Below are 17,967 nucleotides of genomic sequence, written 5' to 3'. Positions count from 1 at the left end.
AGACTGTTCTGGTTTTGTCCATATAAATACAGTCCAGATTTCTTTTTTTTTTAAATCAGAGATTGCCAAACAACATAGTAGATCATAATTCCAAAACCTTTAGATCCTTGATTAGAAATTTGAATATATTTAGACACGCATTGGACAAATCACTTACCAGTTATCTACTTTCCAGAAATAGAAGTTTTGGACTAAACAATTGTTAAACTTATAAATCAAACATATAAAATTTACATTTAGTAGACACAGCATCCTAACTTCAGAAAAAGGCCATAGTTTGATTATCACTTTAACTGCTTTACAAATAGCATGATTTTAAGCATATTGACCAAAATTTTAGGGGTCTATAGCTGTTTTCTGGAAAAGCATGTCTGAAAAGATATGTTATTTGCATTTCTAATATCAGGAACACAAGAAGATAGAGAGGAGCCAGAGATTGCATCAATGTGAAGGACTGAGCAGAACAACGGGTAGACTAAAACTCAAGCTTTGGAAGTCTGTAAAACAAAAAAATCTAATAGAAAACTATGTATGTGAGTGTTGGCATGTGTGTTTGTATACCCATTACCTCACCCCATGCAGGTATACACTTTTTTTTTTTTGTAAGGCAAAAGTATGAGTGTTCCTGCTTACTAACAAATGCTTCATTTCTCAACATTATGGAATCTCTAAGGGTGGTGCATACATTACTGACTTAATTTTCCTTTAAGGAACTGTTTTGCATAGCTGTTTTATGAAGCATTGTCCAAGGTAGTTTTGGGGAGGTATATTGGAAAAGCATTATAATAATATAAAAATACCCATAACATTGTCTCTGATAATGTCTGCTGCCTTCTGGCCACCTATGTCTGACAATGTAGAAGGGCAATGAGGAATTACTCATTATTCTTCTAGTCCCTGCATGCTTAGAGCTGGCTTATGTGATAGAAGTAAAAACTGTCATGTACTTGCCTCTGTATGGTAACTATAAATAGGCAGACTTACACTAATAGTGCATTTAATTTAGGCTTTTTGTTAACAACTCAGTAACTTTGTGTTTGTTTCTCGTTCTCTGAAATAAGGAACAAAGTTTCATTATGTCCAAGGTATGCTTTGAAATCAAGCTAAAAGCTGTTAAAGATATAAAGTTTGGTGGAATATGTGTGACATCTTGAAGATGTAATTTTAAAATATCTGTGGCCAAACAATCAGTATGCACAAGTAGCTACTCTCTGCAGTCTTAGAAGAGTGTTGGTATCATCATGAAAGTAGTAAAATACAATTTTTTAAAAAGACAAAACTGTAATTATCTACACTACTATAGATTTTATATAGCATGCAGTACTCTCTGGATAGTTCTTCACAGTGAAGGTGCTAATGAACAGCTCGAGTGCTCTTTTCTGAGAGATCCATCAGTGTCTTACCTTACTCCTTTTCTTTCTCACCAATGACAGTACCCTAAAACAGTCCAGATATCCTTCTACGTGTAGTCAGCTGTCTATGCAGCTAATTTTGTATGCTTACCCTTCCAATTAGCATTTTTAAAGTTTTGTCTGTGATGGCCTTGTTCTAAACATGCATATGGCAATGAAAGGTATCTATTTTCTACATAAAGGTATAGTTATAATGAGATCTGTGCATGTCATTGACAAAAGGATCATACGTACTGAATAATGGGGGTGTGAGACATCCCATTTATATGGTACATACTGGAAAAAAACCTGGGGTAGAAATCTGGAGCTGCTATACCTCAGATTCTTCTTGTCCACAGAGATTATATGAATACAAACAAAACCTGAGGTTTCTCAGATGTGAAAGGGAATTATGTGGCTTTCTACATCTGATTCATTTGTTTACCTGAGTAATAAACCTTAGATGTTTTTTTGTTTGGGGTGATCTTATTAATTTCTTATTATATGTGAATGGGCACATATTATCAGCAAGAAGCACTTAAATAGGGTAACATATTCCATTAATGTATCAGACAATAACAAAAATGTAGAGATGCCAAATATAAGAAGCAGAGAATGAAAAATTAGTCAAGTTGGGGAGCTAAATCCTTTACAGAAGAGTGTAACTTTGGTGAATTGCAAAATACAGCTATGATGGTTTTAACAGGTCTAAAAATAAGTGTTTAATATTGAGAGAACAGATGATTCCATTCCATTCTGTTAGTGTGGTTATAGTAGTTCTAGAAATGAGTAGACTCAAGCTAAAGGCTGTCATAGAGATATTTCTTCACCTGGGGGATTTGTAATGGGTTATTACAGAATTTCTCAAGACATCACTGCTTTCTGTCTGCTTTTGTTAACAGTAACTCAATGTCTTATTATCCAGTTTGAAATAGATACTGTTGTTTCTATTAGAAAAATGTCAAATTTTTAAGTCATCTGTTAGGGTTGGAGGATTGAATTGACGTTACAAATGAGCTGTTAAACGATAGAATTTTTTTTTCTATATTTTTAGCCTCATAAATGACAGCACATTTTTGGAAAAAAGAGAGGAAGCCAGCATTTTTTTCTTGTTCTATTGCAGGAAAATTTCACTTACCACTGGCATGAAGCACTATACTGATAAAGATAGGAACACAGCAAGAAAATTGGAATTATAAATAGAAAGTAACTTAGTAAAGCTATTACACCTAATAAGTTCGGATCCTGTCACAACAGTGAGAAATTTGCCATGTGCTCTTTTAATCATAAGTTTACTTTCTCTTTCTTCATCACAGACTCCCTTAACATCTGTCGTGGTTTAACCCCAGCCAGCAACTAAACACCACGCAGCCGCTCACTCACTCCCCCCCACCCAGTGGGATGGGGGAGAAAATCGGGAGAAGAAGCAAAACCCGTGGGTTGAGATAAGAACGGTTTAATAGAACAGAAAAGAAGAAACTAATAATGATAATGATAACACTAATAAAATGACAACAGCAATAATGAAAGGATTGGAATGTACAAATGATACGCAGTGCAATTGCTCACCACCCGCCGACCGACACCCAGCCAGTCCCCCGAGCGGCGAATCCCTGCCCCCCACTTCCCCGTTTCTGTACTGGATGGGACGTCACATGGTATGGAATACACCGTTGGCCAGTTTGGGTCAGGTGCCCTGGCTGTGTCCTGTGCCAACTTCTTGTGCCCCTCCAGCTTTCTCACTGGCTGGGCATGAGAAGCTGAAAAATCCTTGACATTAGTCTAAACACTACTGAGCAACAACTGAAAACATCAGTGTTATCAACATTCTTCGCTCTGAACTCAAAACATAGCACTGTACCAGCTACTAGGAAGACAGTTAACTCTATCCCAGCTGAAACCAGGACAACATCAAACCCTTGTAAGAGACTTTGTAATAAACTTTGTGAAGTATGTTTCTCTTCTCGTTTGCCCTTTCTTAGATTCTTGTTTCCTATTTTCATCACAGTGCTTTTGGATTCTATATTTTTCTTCTCCTACACTTGGTTGCATGCTTCTTTGCGCTGCCTAGTATGTGCTGGTGTATAATGAATGTTTTTTAATGCCATCATATGAATTTTCTTCTTACTTCCCCATTTACTTCTTATCTTTTGTAAAAACTGTCTGTAATTAAAAGGTATATCTATTTCAAGAAATGTTTTTAATCATCATATCTTGTTTCACCTCTTTTTAATTTACCAAATTTATATATATTTCAGTCTCTGAGTGCAAAAGCTCACTAAATGCCTGTCTGTATACGAATAATATAATGAAATCTCACATAAGTAGAAATTACAGAGTTTTGTTTGCTCTTATACATTTTTGCCCACTTTTTAACAGATAATAAAGACTAGGTTTAAAAATTAAAATCTTACTGAGCTTCTGGGAACAATATAAACAAATAGAAGGTACAGTTGCCAGTGTTATTGCAGAATACACAATTACGTATTACATCATAACGCACACTTTGAATTCACAGTGTCTGTGCAATTACATGACCACTCCAGGAATGAGCTGTGTTCTTTTTTACCAGTATTTTCATTTACACATATGTTGAAGTGCAAATTTTCCTTTGTGTGGAATATGTATATTAAAGTTTGTATTACAACTTAAAACATGTATGGCAACATACAAAAGAATGACAGTTAAAAGTGTGGAAACTTAAAACTTCACTGCATTGTCATCTTGTTCTTCTAGTGAAAATAATGAAAGAAGAGAGGTGTGTATATCTCGAAATTTGATTTAAATATATTACATATACCATACATATTAGTATTTTAATTGCCCATTCTCTATATGGCTTAAAAGCAGAATAATATTGCACTACAAAATCGTTACAATTCTTCTGACACTGAAAAGCTAAAACAGACAAGCTGATGTTCTCTTTCTGCTGCCTTGAACTTTTATAGCTTTTCATTTTGTAAGCAACAAGCAGCAATGTCACTGCAATTGCCTACAACTGAACGACTGAACTAAATATGTAAGTTAGAAAAACTGAAGTGTTTGGCAGAATTAATTTATACACATTTATCTGTGTTCTTCAAAAAGAAAACTACAGCCTACATTAAAAAAGAAGTTTGTTGAGCCTATGTAGATGTCATTAGCAAATGTACAACCTGTTACTCAATTCCTAGAACTGTCTTTAAAGAACTCTATTGCTTATTAAAGTGTGTCTTCCATTAAATTTACGAACAATAGAGTTATTTAGCAAGTATAATAAATATCAGGATAATCTACTTTGATAAGAAAATATTCTGAAAGCATGTATGAAGAGATTCTGTACATGTGCACATACATAAATGCAAATAGATTGGTGTGCATATCTACAGCTAGGCATACATAAATGAGAGTCAGAAGAAGAGACAGTGAAGACATCATCCACCTTACAGATTATTTACAAGTAGCACTGATGGCACTGTCTACGTGTAAACAAAATTTTGGATGCATTTATTTATTATTACTACGTAAATGTAGCATTTAAATTAAGCAGCAAGGCCAACAAACAAACATTTCTTCTTCTTTTCCAGGATTATTTTATATTTATTGTGTGTTACTAATTTTTATTACAGATCAGAAATCTAACTGTAATTAATATGTCCATCAAGAATATCTAGCTTTTATTGAACCACTCTGCTATAGTATAACTGTTTCAAATGACAGGTCTTACAAAATTTAACACAATTAGAAGAAAAAATCAGTTGAGAGAATTTAAACTGAAAAATATAAATGACAACAAGGAATCTTTCAAGAAATTGTAGTTATCTAAATCTAAATGTTAGATGCTAAAAAACATCAAACCTACAACTAAAGCATATGTCTAGATAAAATAGTCCTAAAAACCAAATAGAGAACAAGTATAAAACTGGGTAAGTTCATAAAAATTAGTATCAGCAAGAAACTGGAAGTTACAGGATAATAATAAAGAGCTTAACAAGTAAAAGTAGAAGCCTGTGACAAAAAAATAGAGACATAAGGAAGTTTTAAAATATAAACCCAAACAAACAGAGTGGGGTGGGTTGACCTTGGCTGACAGGTAAGCCCTCACCCAGTTGCTTGCTTATTCTCCCCCAGTGGGATGGGGAGAGAATTGGAAGGGCGAAAGTGAGAAAACTGGTGGGTGATGATAAAGACAGTTTAGTAAGTGACAAAAAAACCCCAAAACAAACAAGTCATGCAAAAGCAGTCACTCTCCACCTCCCACCAGCAGAGTGATGCACAGCCAGTCTCTGAGCAACAGCTACTTTAGTAAAACTCTCCTTCAGCTTTATACGCTGAGCATGACGTCATATGGTCTGGAATATCCCTTGGGTCAGTTGGGATCAGCTGTCCAGGCTGTCTCCCCTCCCAGCCTCTTGCCCACCCCCAGCCTACTCGCTGGCAGGGCAGAATGAGAAACAGAGATGGCCTTGAGGCTGTGTAAGCACTGCTCAGCGACAGCTAAACCATCCCTGTGTTAGCAACACTGCTTTGGTCACAAACCCAAAACACGGCACTGTATGGGCTGCTATGAAGAAAATTAACTCCATCTCAACCAGACCCAGTGCACAAAGCCAATCAATTGTTTGAGAGGAATACCCATTAATGACTCATATTTTTTTAGTATTTTCGAGTCTTTCTGTTCTGATGATGAGCAGGTCAGGGACTCTTTTTAATTATATCTTTCTCAGTTCCAAATAATGAATAATAGTGGGTTGTTTTGTTTTGTTTTCCCTTAATGAAACAGTGACAGAGAAAAAGGAATAAGATACTGAAGGCAAAGGCAGACAACTTTTTTTTCACATTTTCAGGATCCAAGCCTGCGGGAAGGTATGGGTGATGTTCTGTGCAGAAAGGACGGATTACACATTTGCTTTCTAGATTCTGTCCTTCGTCCCCAAATGGGGCATTTTTTGCTTAGCCTTGTTACCATCTTCCCTCTGTCATTCTCCTAGGTTGAAGCTAGGACTGATCAGCATTCTTCTGTTGTACTACCATACTTAATTTTGTCTGATGTTTTTGCTCATACATACACAAAATTCTAGTAACCACCCTCCTATAGTAATGTATGAGTTTCATGAGGACATAATGATTTATTCAATATGTTATTTCATACATCTTAGAAAGCTAAACTAAATGGCACCCTTTCCTGTACCAGCCTTAAATAGCATGATAGAAATGTTACTGGGGAGGAGAGAGGAAGGACAGGTCAACTATTACACTGAAGAGTGAAAAAGCAAAGAACGTCCTAGGAAGATTATTTTTTCTACTTCCTTATTTTGAAAATACTTTAGAATACTTCTGAATCTTTTCCTTTATAAAAGAGGGCTCTCATAACTTGTGCCAATTTTACAATTGTCACCTTTTTCTGTTAGGCCTTTTATGACTAAATTATTACACATAATGTAACAAACAATTGAAGTCTAACTAATTTTGTAAAGGCTTCCACGAAAAAGTGAAACAAACAGTCAGACCTTCTATGGTAGCAAAGGGCTGGACATTGTCAGGAAGCGCACTATTAGAAAAACATCTAAATATACCAAGATTCTCAAAAACACAGAAGAATTACTGGAGTTACTAAAAATATATTTAACATTTCACAAATATCAGGGGAAAATTAACGCTAGTGTATGGATCAGCTATAAATGTAAGGAGAAACTCCTGGGAAGGACCCCTAATGATGTTCACTGTCACTCATTGCTTCCAGGTACTGCTTTTGCAAGAGTCAGGTATGAGGCAGGTCCTGGGGAGCCAGCTGCACAACCTCTGCTTCTCCAACAGCTCTATCAGTGGCCTCAGCCCTCTTCCTGGATGAATAGCCAACACTGATCTCTCATGGCTGCAACTGCCCACAAAAGCTTCAGTATAAAGACTTTGCAAAAGAGCTAACATCCTGTGAATGTATTAACTTCAATTTCCCTAAGATATTGAGTCCACTAACAACTGCCTTCAAGCAGTTCTGTACTCTTGCTATATGAATACTCAAAGCATCTTCTGTAAGTGGTAAACTGCTGAACAGCATTTCTATAGCTGATTAGATGGACTTGTTTAGAAAGACAGTATGTTAGGATGTTAGAGGTATAAGAAAAACATATGACTTAGAAATTGTATAAATGAATTGTAACTTGGAGCAAGAAATTGATGATTAGAATTTTAAACTACACATCAGGTAATCTTTTTGGTAAGCTGAGCAACAGTTTAATGTAAAAAATGCTAGCCTTTCTTATCAGGCAACTTTGAAATCAAAGCAAAAAAAAAAATCATTAAAAATTTTGTGTTGAGTGATTGTGCAGTAGCAGCGTGAAGAACTGAATGATTTCCTAAACATTTCACATCTGTAATCTTGATGATTCACTTTATTTTTTGAGTCACAGCATGCAACGCTTTTCCTAAGGCCTCTTCCTGGAGTAAAAACTTTCATGTATAAGCTTCTACTTCACAATAAGGGTTGCCAGAAATGTTTGAAAGAAAGTACAGTCTTATTTCATGGTACAGTAAATTTTAATAACAGTGAACCTCCCAAAAACGAAGAATTTGATTTACAGTTTTTCTGTGTGTGAGTTTACTCTTAATCAGAAGTACTGCTCCTTTGATTCAGTGTACTACGTTGAACAAAAATTGATTCTAGGTTGAATCCATTAATCCAAGCATCTCAACTGACAGGATTTGCTGCTTTAAAATCAGTCTACTTTAGCAATCATGCTAATCATCCACTAATCCCACTGAAAAAAGAAATATTTATGTATTCAGTTAGGTGTAGCAGGGATAATACATCACTGAGGCATGAACAGGGATGGGAAAGAAGCTGTGTAGTAGATGTAAGGTTTTGTAAAAGACAAAAATATGATAACATCCTGTAAGGACCTAAGAAATACTCTTTGTGGTCAGTGCAATGGTGCACAGCCTAGAACTGTCCAAGAGCAGAAAAAGAGAGGCTATTTAGGGAGAGCATATTAGCTTAGCCACTTCCCGCCGTCTGTTCTCTTTGAAACCTCCAAGCATTCAGGTGTATTAAAGAAGTTAGAGGATCCTTTAGTATCCACTTACAGCCCTTTCGGTTGTGAATCTGTCTAATCCCTTACCAAACCTTCTAAATAAATTCTCTAGCTACATCACATTCTGTGGTAACAAATTAAGAAATGTAATGTCATCTGTTAAAAGTTCTTTTATGTGTTTTAGTCCAAAATCCCACTAGGTTCTTCAAGTGCCTTCTTGTGAACAGGCTTCGGTGAACAACAGTTCTGCTTTCAGCTTAGCCCCTGCTTTCATGATTTTCTTTCTAAGCTTCCTCTCTTTCCCTCATGCTTTTCTTCTACAAACTTAAAGCGTCCTTGCTTTTTCATAAGGCAGTTGCTCTATTCCCTTGATCACTTCTGTTGCCTTTCTGAATACATTCTACAAATCCAACACCTTCTAGATTAGTATTTCCTTAACTATCGGATTACCTGGGGAGAAGTTATAAACTTTAAAGAGCGACTCCTCACTTCTTCCTCAAACTGTGCTTCTCTACCATTTCAAGGTAAGGTTTCCAGATGACAGACTACTGTTGTAATAAGCTTTTTACTACACCACTATAGCACTTGTCTTTAATTTTGCCTTTTTTCCTGGTTAAAATTCAGTATAGATATGAAGCCACTTCCTAATGGAAGGCTAAATTAACACATGGGAAAAAAATAATATTTGAGAAGTTTTTAAATATTCATTCAAATTCTGGCTTTGGAAAAGCACTGCATATAAACAAACACTTTTTTTTTTTTTTCAGCTACAAAGTTGATTGATAAAAGGTGAAACCCTAATGAAGATTATGGAAAACTTTTAGATATGGTCAAAATGCTTGCTGTCTTAAAGACTGCGTGTGTAGGCACAGGTAGTTCAATTCAAATTCAACTTAAAGTATTACATTTGTAAAGTATACATAAATTGAGCAAAGATTCCTTATTTAGGAATAGAATCACAAGATAATTTATGTTGGAAATTACTTTTTGAGGACAGCTACTCTCATCCGCACTGAGATCAAGACCAGCTAGATCAGGTAGTTCAGGGAACTGTCCTGTCAAGATCTGAATATGTCTCCAAGAACGAGGATTACACAAGCTTTCCAGACAACTTGTTCCAATAGTTAAACACCTTCATAGTGGTTTTTTTCCCCCCTAATATCTAATCAGAATTCTCCGGCTTTCCAACTTGTGTCCATTGCCTCTTGCCCTGCCAAAATTTTCACCTCTGAGAAAAGCCTTGCTCTGTCTTCCCTGTATCCTCCCATGAAGTAGTTGTAAATCCCAGTAAAATCTTCTCTTAGCCTTTTCTTCAGGCTGAACAGGTCCAACTACCTCAGCCTCTCTTTGTACATCAGGTTCTCCAGGCCCCTGGCCAGCTTCATAGCCCTTTGCTGGACTTGCCCCAGTATGGCAATGTCCTTCTTTTAGTGGAGAATGCAAAACTTAGGTACAGTCCTTCAGGTGCAGTTTCACAAGTCACAAGTAGAAAAATAATCATCTCCAGACTTGCTAACTACACTCTTCGTAAGGCAGCCCAGAATGCTTCTTTGCTACAAGGACACATGACTAGCTCATGTTCTACTTGTTGAACACCACGACCTCCAGGTCATTTTTTGCAGAGCTGCTTTCCAGCGAGTTGGCCACCAGGCTCTGATAGTGAATGGGATTATTCTTCCAAAGCTGTGGGACTTGCATTTCTCTTTGTTGAACTCTGTGAGAGTCCCATTAGCCTGTTTCTCCAGCCTGTCAAAGTTGCTCTGAATAGAAATCCTAGCCTTCAGCATATCAACCATTCCCAGTTTTATATCATCTGTGAATTTCCTGAGAATGTAAACCATTGTTCAGGTCACTAATAAAAACACTAGACAGATTTGATTCTAGTGTCGAATAATGGTGAATGCCACTAGTTACCAATTGCCAACTAGGCTCTGTGCCATTTACCACAAATCCTTTAACCACGGTGGTCCAGCCAATTTTGAGCCCATTTTACTGTGTCCTTTCCCAGTCTGTATACCTCATTTTGACAACAGCATTACTCAGGGAGGTCACATCAAAAGCCTTGCTAAAGTCAGTTGCATCCACTGCTCTGAACTTATCCACAGAGCTGACTGTTTCATGACAGAAGGCTACCAGATTGGTTAGGCATGATTCACCACTGGTAAATCCATGGTGACTCTTTCCAGTCACCTTCTGGTCCTTCATGTTCTTACACACACCTTCCAGGAGCATTTGTTCTATAATCTTCCCAGGGATTGAGGTTAGGCTGACTTGCCTATAGTTATCTGAATACTTCTCTTTAAGATGGGGTTGCTTTTGCCTTTCTCTAGTCATCAGAAACCTCCCCTAATCAATACGACTATTCAAAGATAATAGACAGCAGGCTTACAATGATGCCAGCCAGCTCCCTCAGCACCTGTGGATGCATCTCATCAGGTCCCACATGCTTATGTATGCCTAATTTGCTCAAGTCCTTCCTAATTATTTTCCTCTGCCATGCATAACGCTTCACTCCCACAGATTCTGCCTCTAGGCAGAGCAATCCAGGCATCACCTGAGGGTGAACTTATAAGTAAACAGAAGCAGGGAAGCCATTAATAAACTCTCTCTTTTCCATGCTCTTGGTCACTACATGCACATCATTCATCAATGGGCCCATGTTTTCTTTGTCCTTCTGCCACACCTGTTCAGCTTCCTGCACACTGGAACAGACCGTTACCGTGTTTGAGAAGGTTGTCTTGGGCTCCTTTGCTCTGCAAGGGTGGGGACTGAGTCAAGCAGAATCCTCAAACAAAATGAGCAATCCTTATATTCAGGGCTGTGATTCTGCCACTTGTCTCAGAAGATTTTCAACTCAAGTCACTGGGGCCAAGGCTGCTTTACATCCCTCACCAGTTTTTCCTTGTTTGTGAGCAACAAGTCCAGCAGAACATCTCCCTTATCATCTGGTTGATCACGTGTATCAACATTTTTTTCTCAACACTGCAGATGTCACCTGGGTTGCTTGTGCCCAGCCCTATTAAACCACCAGCAAATACTGTGGTCGTTGAAGTTGCACATGAGCGTGAGGGCCTGTGACAGCGAGACTTCTTCAAGATGTTTCAAGAAGGCTTCATTTACTTCATCCTCTTGATCAGGTGGTCTGTGGCAGATGCCCACCACATCACCCATGTGGGTTTGCCCATTAATCCTTACCCATAAGCTCTTGACTGGCCTATCATTCATTCCAAAGCAAAGCTCAGTATATCTGAGGCTCTCCTTTGCACAGCGTGAAACTCCTCCTTCTCACCTTCTCAGTTTGTCCTTCCTAAAGACCCAGTATCCTTCCACTGCAGCACTCTGTGTTGGCTATCCCACCATGTCTCTCTAAACCCCATGAGATCATTGCCGTGCAACTCCACACACACTTCTAATTCCTCATGTTTGCCTCACATGCTGCATGCATTTCTGCGTATGTACTGAAGAGGGTCCCCCTCAGTCATGCTGCTTTCACAAGTGTGAGAGCCTCCACCACTATTCTGTCCCCTCGACACCTTCTCATTGCTCCATGTCCTTGCATGTAACTTCTTTTCCTGTTGAGGCAATCCTCCTGTGCATATCTAGTTTAAAGCCCTCTTGTTAGGGTAGGAAGACTGTTGCCAAAACAGTTCTTACTCCACTTCGTCAACTGGGCCACATCCCTCATCAGTAGTTACTGGTTTTTGGAGAGGGTACTAAAAGCTCAAGATCTGCCTGCAATACCAGCCAGACAGCCAAGCATTTACCTGCATGACGTGCCCAAACTCACCTAAGGACTTTGACTTTCACTGAAAAGATTGAGGAAAACACCACATAGCCCCCCAGGCCCTTCTTCACTTTTCCCAGTGCTCTGTAGTCACTCTTCAATTTGTTCCAGGTCTCCCTTGGCAGTATTGTTGGTTCCCATTTGGGTAGGCAACCAGAAGTAGCAGTCTGAGGGCAAGATGAACATCAGCAGTCTCTCCAAAGGATCTGAGATCCAAGCCCCCAACAAGTAGCAAATCTGCCAAGAAATTAAGACAGGTAGGCAGATGGGTTCCTCCATCCCCTGCAGAAGGAAATCTATTACCCACCACTTGTGCTTGGTGCAGGAAGTTGGTTCAAGTTCCACTGGCCTTAGTGCCTTCTCTGACAGATATGCTTTGTCCTCACTTATTCTCAGGGCACTGTATCTGTTCAGTAATTGCAGGTGTGCAGGCAAAGAGGGAATATTCCTTCTGTTGCTAGAGTCATAAGTTTCCATCTTGGGAGTCTCCATTCACTACTCCTTTAAGCATAATCTATAGCTGTCCATCCTTCCTTGCATCATGTGGCTCAGGCTTTTGCCTCTACAGGGTATGTGGAAAGACCTTATTGATCTCCTGCATTCATTCTCTGTGATGGTGTGCAGTCTGCTTACCTCTTTCACAGGCAAGGCCACCATCACCCCCACCCCAGAAAGAAGTACTGTCTGCAGCCCAAAGCCTGTATGGCAACATTGTGCTTCAGAAGTACAGCTTGCATCAAAGCTTCTGTTTTGCTTGGGGTATTTTCTTCAGCTGATGCTAGAGACTGTCCTACAACACATTACTACCACCATTGCATAGATCTTAGTCTTGAGCATAGTTTCAAGGATCATCTTGCAACAACTGGCAGACCTCTGTTTTCTGCTTTCCAGGAACAATGCTTCTATCTAGAGATTTATATCTGCTCCCCAAGTTCAGCTGAGTAGTTGCTCGACACTCCCTGATTAGATCACCGTCAGGTGAAGACTGTGTGTATAGGCACTCCCTAAAAAGCAAACAGCTAACAAGCAAAGCCTTCCAGAAGCTATTCCTCACCCAATGTAGCAGCCTGCCAGAAGATGTCACTCAAAAAGGAAGATCCCAGAAGATATTTCCTGCAGTTCATTGGAGAAGCCTGGGAACTGCTATAACTGGTACGTCTGTGTTAGCTGTTGTTTTCTGTGCTCATAGCCTTTATGATACATAATTATTATATATCATTTGTCTTCTTTTATTTATAAACCTCCTTGCTTTCTTCTTTCAAATCCAATACATGCATGCATAACATCATAACTTCCTAGACTAAATACCATCTAAATCATTCATTTTCATCCTGTATTTTGTAGATGCGTTAATTCTTCATAAAGACTGTAACTAATAAGTGCTCAGAAATATTAATGGAAAATTTATATAGTCTGAGAGTTCATATGTGTATTTCTTAAAGCATTTTAATAATAATTCCATGCATATTATCTCACTTTTTCAGTCCTGTAAAGCAGGCAGATGTTTTCATACTCATTGTTGTATTTGTGATTGCGCAAAGCAAACTACTCTTTGACAAAATGAGGTGTGACATTTGGTTTATCCACAATGGAAAAAGTAATGAAATATTGTCACAGGCTTTACAATTTAAAAAGTATAACTAACATACTGCATTAACATGTAAGAATCCAGTCTTAACAAATCAGCTATAGTAATTAATAATAATAATAAAAAAGACAAAACTTAGATATTCTACATCCTGAAAAACTATTGGGAGGCTCTCAGGTCTTAAAAGAAGTTATATGTGTATGTGTATGTTTGTACATGCATAATACATGCATACACACACTTCTATATGTACTAATACCCCTATGTATTTATGTATGTATTCAAGTTATTTTTATGCATTATACACTCACTGGCTGTGAATGCTGTTTCTATGTTTCACACTTCAATAACTTTCAAGCTATTTATACACTAGACTTGAAATAGTTTGTATACATTTTTAAATCTCTTGCATAAAACCATATATCATTCTTACAGGGACATAATAAGTTTAACTGCTTCTTTTTCCTATCCATTATAAGCATATATTTCTGTCCAAATATAAGCTTGATCCTTTTACCATTATATTACTAACTTGACATGGTGGAACAAGGTTTAATGCAGTTTAGTGCAATGTAAGTGACCTAAGAGTATGAAATTACTGCAACTGAAAAAGTACTATCGTTTCATGTTTTACTTGCTACTTTCCAATCAGATGATGACTAGTTGGCCCACAATAAAGAAAGGGAAAAAAAGATCAACAATTAGTCACACTGTACAAGTATCACATATTTAAATTAGCTGGTTATATTAAAAGATACTGCATTTCAATGTATAGAAGCTGGCCTGTAGCACCAACCTAGCTCTATAGAGAAAAAGCCACACTGAAGCATAAAAGTTCATATATCTGTAAGATACTGTATATTTGATGAAAATTATGTATTCCATATGAAGACAGAAAAGTTGATTTAATATTATTGATGGCTTCAGATATTAATAGCTTCTCTCATCACTCCAAGCAACTGTATTAGGTTTGTGTGGCAAGGTTTTGGTAGTTGGGGAGCTACAGGGGTGACTTCTGTGAGAAGCTGCTGGAAGCTTCTTCCCCCATGTCCGACAGAGCCAATGCCAGCCGGCTCCAGGACGGACCCGCCAGTGGTCAAGGGCAAGCCCATCAGCAATGGTGGTAGCGCCTCTGGGAGAACGGATTTAAGAAGGGAAAAAAAAGTTGCTGGGACACAGAAACTGCAGCCGGAGAGAGGAGTGAGAAGATGTGAGAGCACCAGCCCTGCAGCCCCCCAGGTCAGTGCAGAAGGAGGGGAGGAGGTGCTCCAGGCGCCGGAGCAGAGATTCCCCTGCAGCCCGTGGTGATGAAGACCATGGTGAGGCAGGCTGTCCCCCTGCAGCCCAGGGAGGTCCACGGTGGAGCAGATCTCCACCTGCAGCCCGGGGAGAGAGGACCCCACGCCGGAGCAGGGAGATGCCTGAAGGAGGCTGTAACCCTGTGGGCAGCCAACGCTGGAGCAGGCTCCTGGCAGGACCTGTGGCCCCGTGGAGAGAGGAGCCCACGCTGGAGCAGGTTTTCTGGCAGGACTTGTGACCCGGCGGGGGACCCACGCTGGAGCAGTCTGAGCCTGAAGGACTGCAGCCCGGGGAAGGGACCCACGCTGGAGCAGTTTGTGGAGGACTGTCTCCTGTGGGAGGGACCCCATGCTGGAGCAGGGGAAGAGTGAGGAGTCCTCTCCCTGAGGAGGAAGTAGCGGCAGAGACAACGTGTGATGAACTGACCGTAACCCCCATTCCCCGTCCCCCTGTGGTGCTGGGGGGGGAGGAGATAGAGAAAATAGGGAGTGAAGTTGTGCTTGGGAAGAAGGGAAGGGTGGGGGGAAGGTTTTTTTAATATTTGGGTTTATTTCTCATTATCACTCTCTGACTTAATTGTTAATAAATTAATTTTCCCCAAGTTGAGTCTGTTTTGCCCATGACGGTAATTGGTGAGTGATCTCTCCCTGTCCTTATTTCGACCCATGAGCCTTTCGTTATATTTTCTCTCCCCTGTCCAGCTGAAGAGGGGAGTGATAGAGCAGCTTTGGTGGGCACCTGGCATCCAGCCAGGGTCAAGCTGCCACAGCAACCCTTATGACAACTACTGTATAAATTCTCCCCGTTTTTTTTCTTCAGTGTATCATAAGAAATTTAAAAAATAACTTTTGCTAGCAGAAAAGATGGAAACGAAATCATTTTACATTCATGGAAGGAAGAAAATTAACTCTTGCAAAGATTTAGAAATTCAGAATTCCTCAAAGATTCTGGGGTGAACACCACTGACGGTTGATTTCTAAGACTCTTCATTCATTAGTTTGCAAGGCTGGACTTCTGGTATGCAAATTATATTTTATAAACAAATTCTGCTGACACCAGCCACATAGCAATTGTATAATATGCTTAAAGAATACCTGCTCAGTCCTTCTCTCTTTTCAAGCAAAAGAAATGACTACTTAGTTGTGTGCTTATGAAAACCTCTATTTCTTTCTTGAATATCACAGAGCGTTTCTCACCTAAATATCACCTGACTTCTTACCTGGCAAACAGCTACAGTAAAATTCACCAATCAAATCATGGCAATGGCCTCCATTTTTGCAGGGCTTGAAGGAGCATTCATCAATATCCGTGGAACAATTTTTGTCTGACAGAAAGGAAAATTAAACATTAAAACTATAAATCATGCTGGGTTTGGGAAAGCAGAAAAGCTACTTCACAGTGCAAGTGACAACTGCATAATTTAGCTTTTACAGGTTGGAAACACTATTTTATTTCTTCTTGACAGCTTTAAAACTAGACCTATTCATAGATCATAGCTAATAGTTAACAAATTAAATATTTTAAAGGAATAAGTATGAGCTACATTTGCAAATATATTCTTTGTGTATTCTAGCATTACATCTCAACACCATAATTACTAGGATTATACGCCACATTTTAAAAACTATTTTAGAGATTTAATAACCTCAGTAACAATAATAAGAAAAATATTTCTCAAGATTGCTTCCATGTTTAGATGAGTGAAGCCATTTCTCAGATCCCAACAGAAAACCACAAATTCACTTAACTGTTTCTTCATTTTTCTGCTTTTACAGAGATTTAATTGAGATTTAATTCAAATCTGAAACAACAAAAACATAGGAGAACATACAGAAGACATATAGAGGAGAATATTTAGAAGACAATATAATAGGTGGCTTATGAAAACAATTAACTCATTGGACATACCAAAGAAAATCCACAGTCCCTTATTTCTCTGTTGTGCACTGCATTAATTTAGAGCGAGCTCTAGCCTGGTATAAATCATACTGGGATCTTTCTGATCCAAAACTGATCCAAAATCAAGGGACAACTGTAGAGATTAAGAGCTCCCATGAATACCAGAAGCTACTCCAGTGACAGAGAGGGAAAACTGTATCTGTTACTGATGTGAGCAAGCAGAATGGTTGTTGGTATTCTACACAGAAAGTGCTAGAAGGATCCTCAAATCTGATATACCAGATAGGTAATGTCTCCCAAGAATCTCAGTCTAAGGAGCTACTGAATTAAAGGATCAAATAGAGTTTCTGGGGTCCCCCTTGGTCTGCTGTATTTAATGATTCACTACAGATCACAAATCCAGTAAAACCAGTTGAATGAAAGCTTAGGTTTTTAGTTTGTTGGGGGGGGTTTTTGTTTTTGGTTGGGGTTTTTTTTAGTATTTTAAATAACTAAAAGAACTAGCAGAATCCTTAAGAACACAGAACTTGGAGTGATAGGGTATTTAACTACCAAAACATCATTTTGGAAAGGAATCATCATTCAAAAATTCAAAGATTTTTGAATGTGGTATTGGCAATTTTTTCATGTAATAGTGGAAAAGGAAACTACAAACAGAGATCTTCTGGGATTTGATTCTAAGTAAAAGGGAAAAGTAGTCTCTGAATATGAAGAAAGTAATGTGAAGAACTTGGGTGATAGCAATCAAGATCCCTGGGAAGGGAGAGGATAGAGGGGTGAAAAACATAATAACAAAGGAAAAATTGCAAAGAATGCAGAAAATTTCTGATGTGAAACTTGATGAGAGGCTGAACTGAAGTAAAAACGTAATTAAGAAAGTTGCTGCTTTCTCTAAGTACACCAGGACAAACCATCTTTTTGTGGGAGAAAGATACCGGGTATTAGGAGACCAACTTGGCACTTGTGGTTTTCAATGGATGAAAATGCCCAACTAAT

General features: G+C 38.7%; 1 protein-coding gene across 1 annotated transcript in view; it reads right to left on the bottom strand.

Annotated features, from left to right (window-relative positions):
* The window catches only part of EYS (eyes shut homolog), a 1,008,942-nt gene that overhangs the window by 622,953 nt on the left and 368,022 nt on the right, over window positions 1-17,967 (bottom strand). The window contains exon 15 of the mRNA XM_052781811.1: window positions 16,292-16,396. Coding sequence (XP_052637771.1) covers window positions 16,292-16,396 — 105 coding nt within the window. The remainder of the gene's footprint in view (window positions 1-16,291; window positions 16,397-17,967) is intronic.

The sequence above is a fragment of the Harpia harpyja genome, chromosome 3, assembly GCF_026419915.1.
Source record: "Harpia harpyja isolate bHarHar1 chromosome 3, bHarHar1 primary haplotype, whole genome shotgun sequence".
NCBI classification, from domain to species: Eukaryota; Metazoa; Chordata; class Aves; order Accipitriformes; family Accipitridae; genus Harpia; species Harpia harpyja.
Note: the sequence above shows the minus strand (reverse complement) of the source record. Positions and strands in the feature narration are given on the sequence as shown.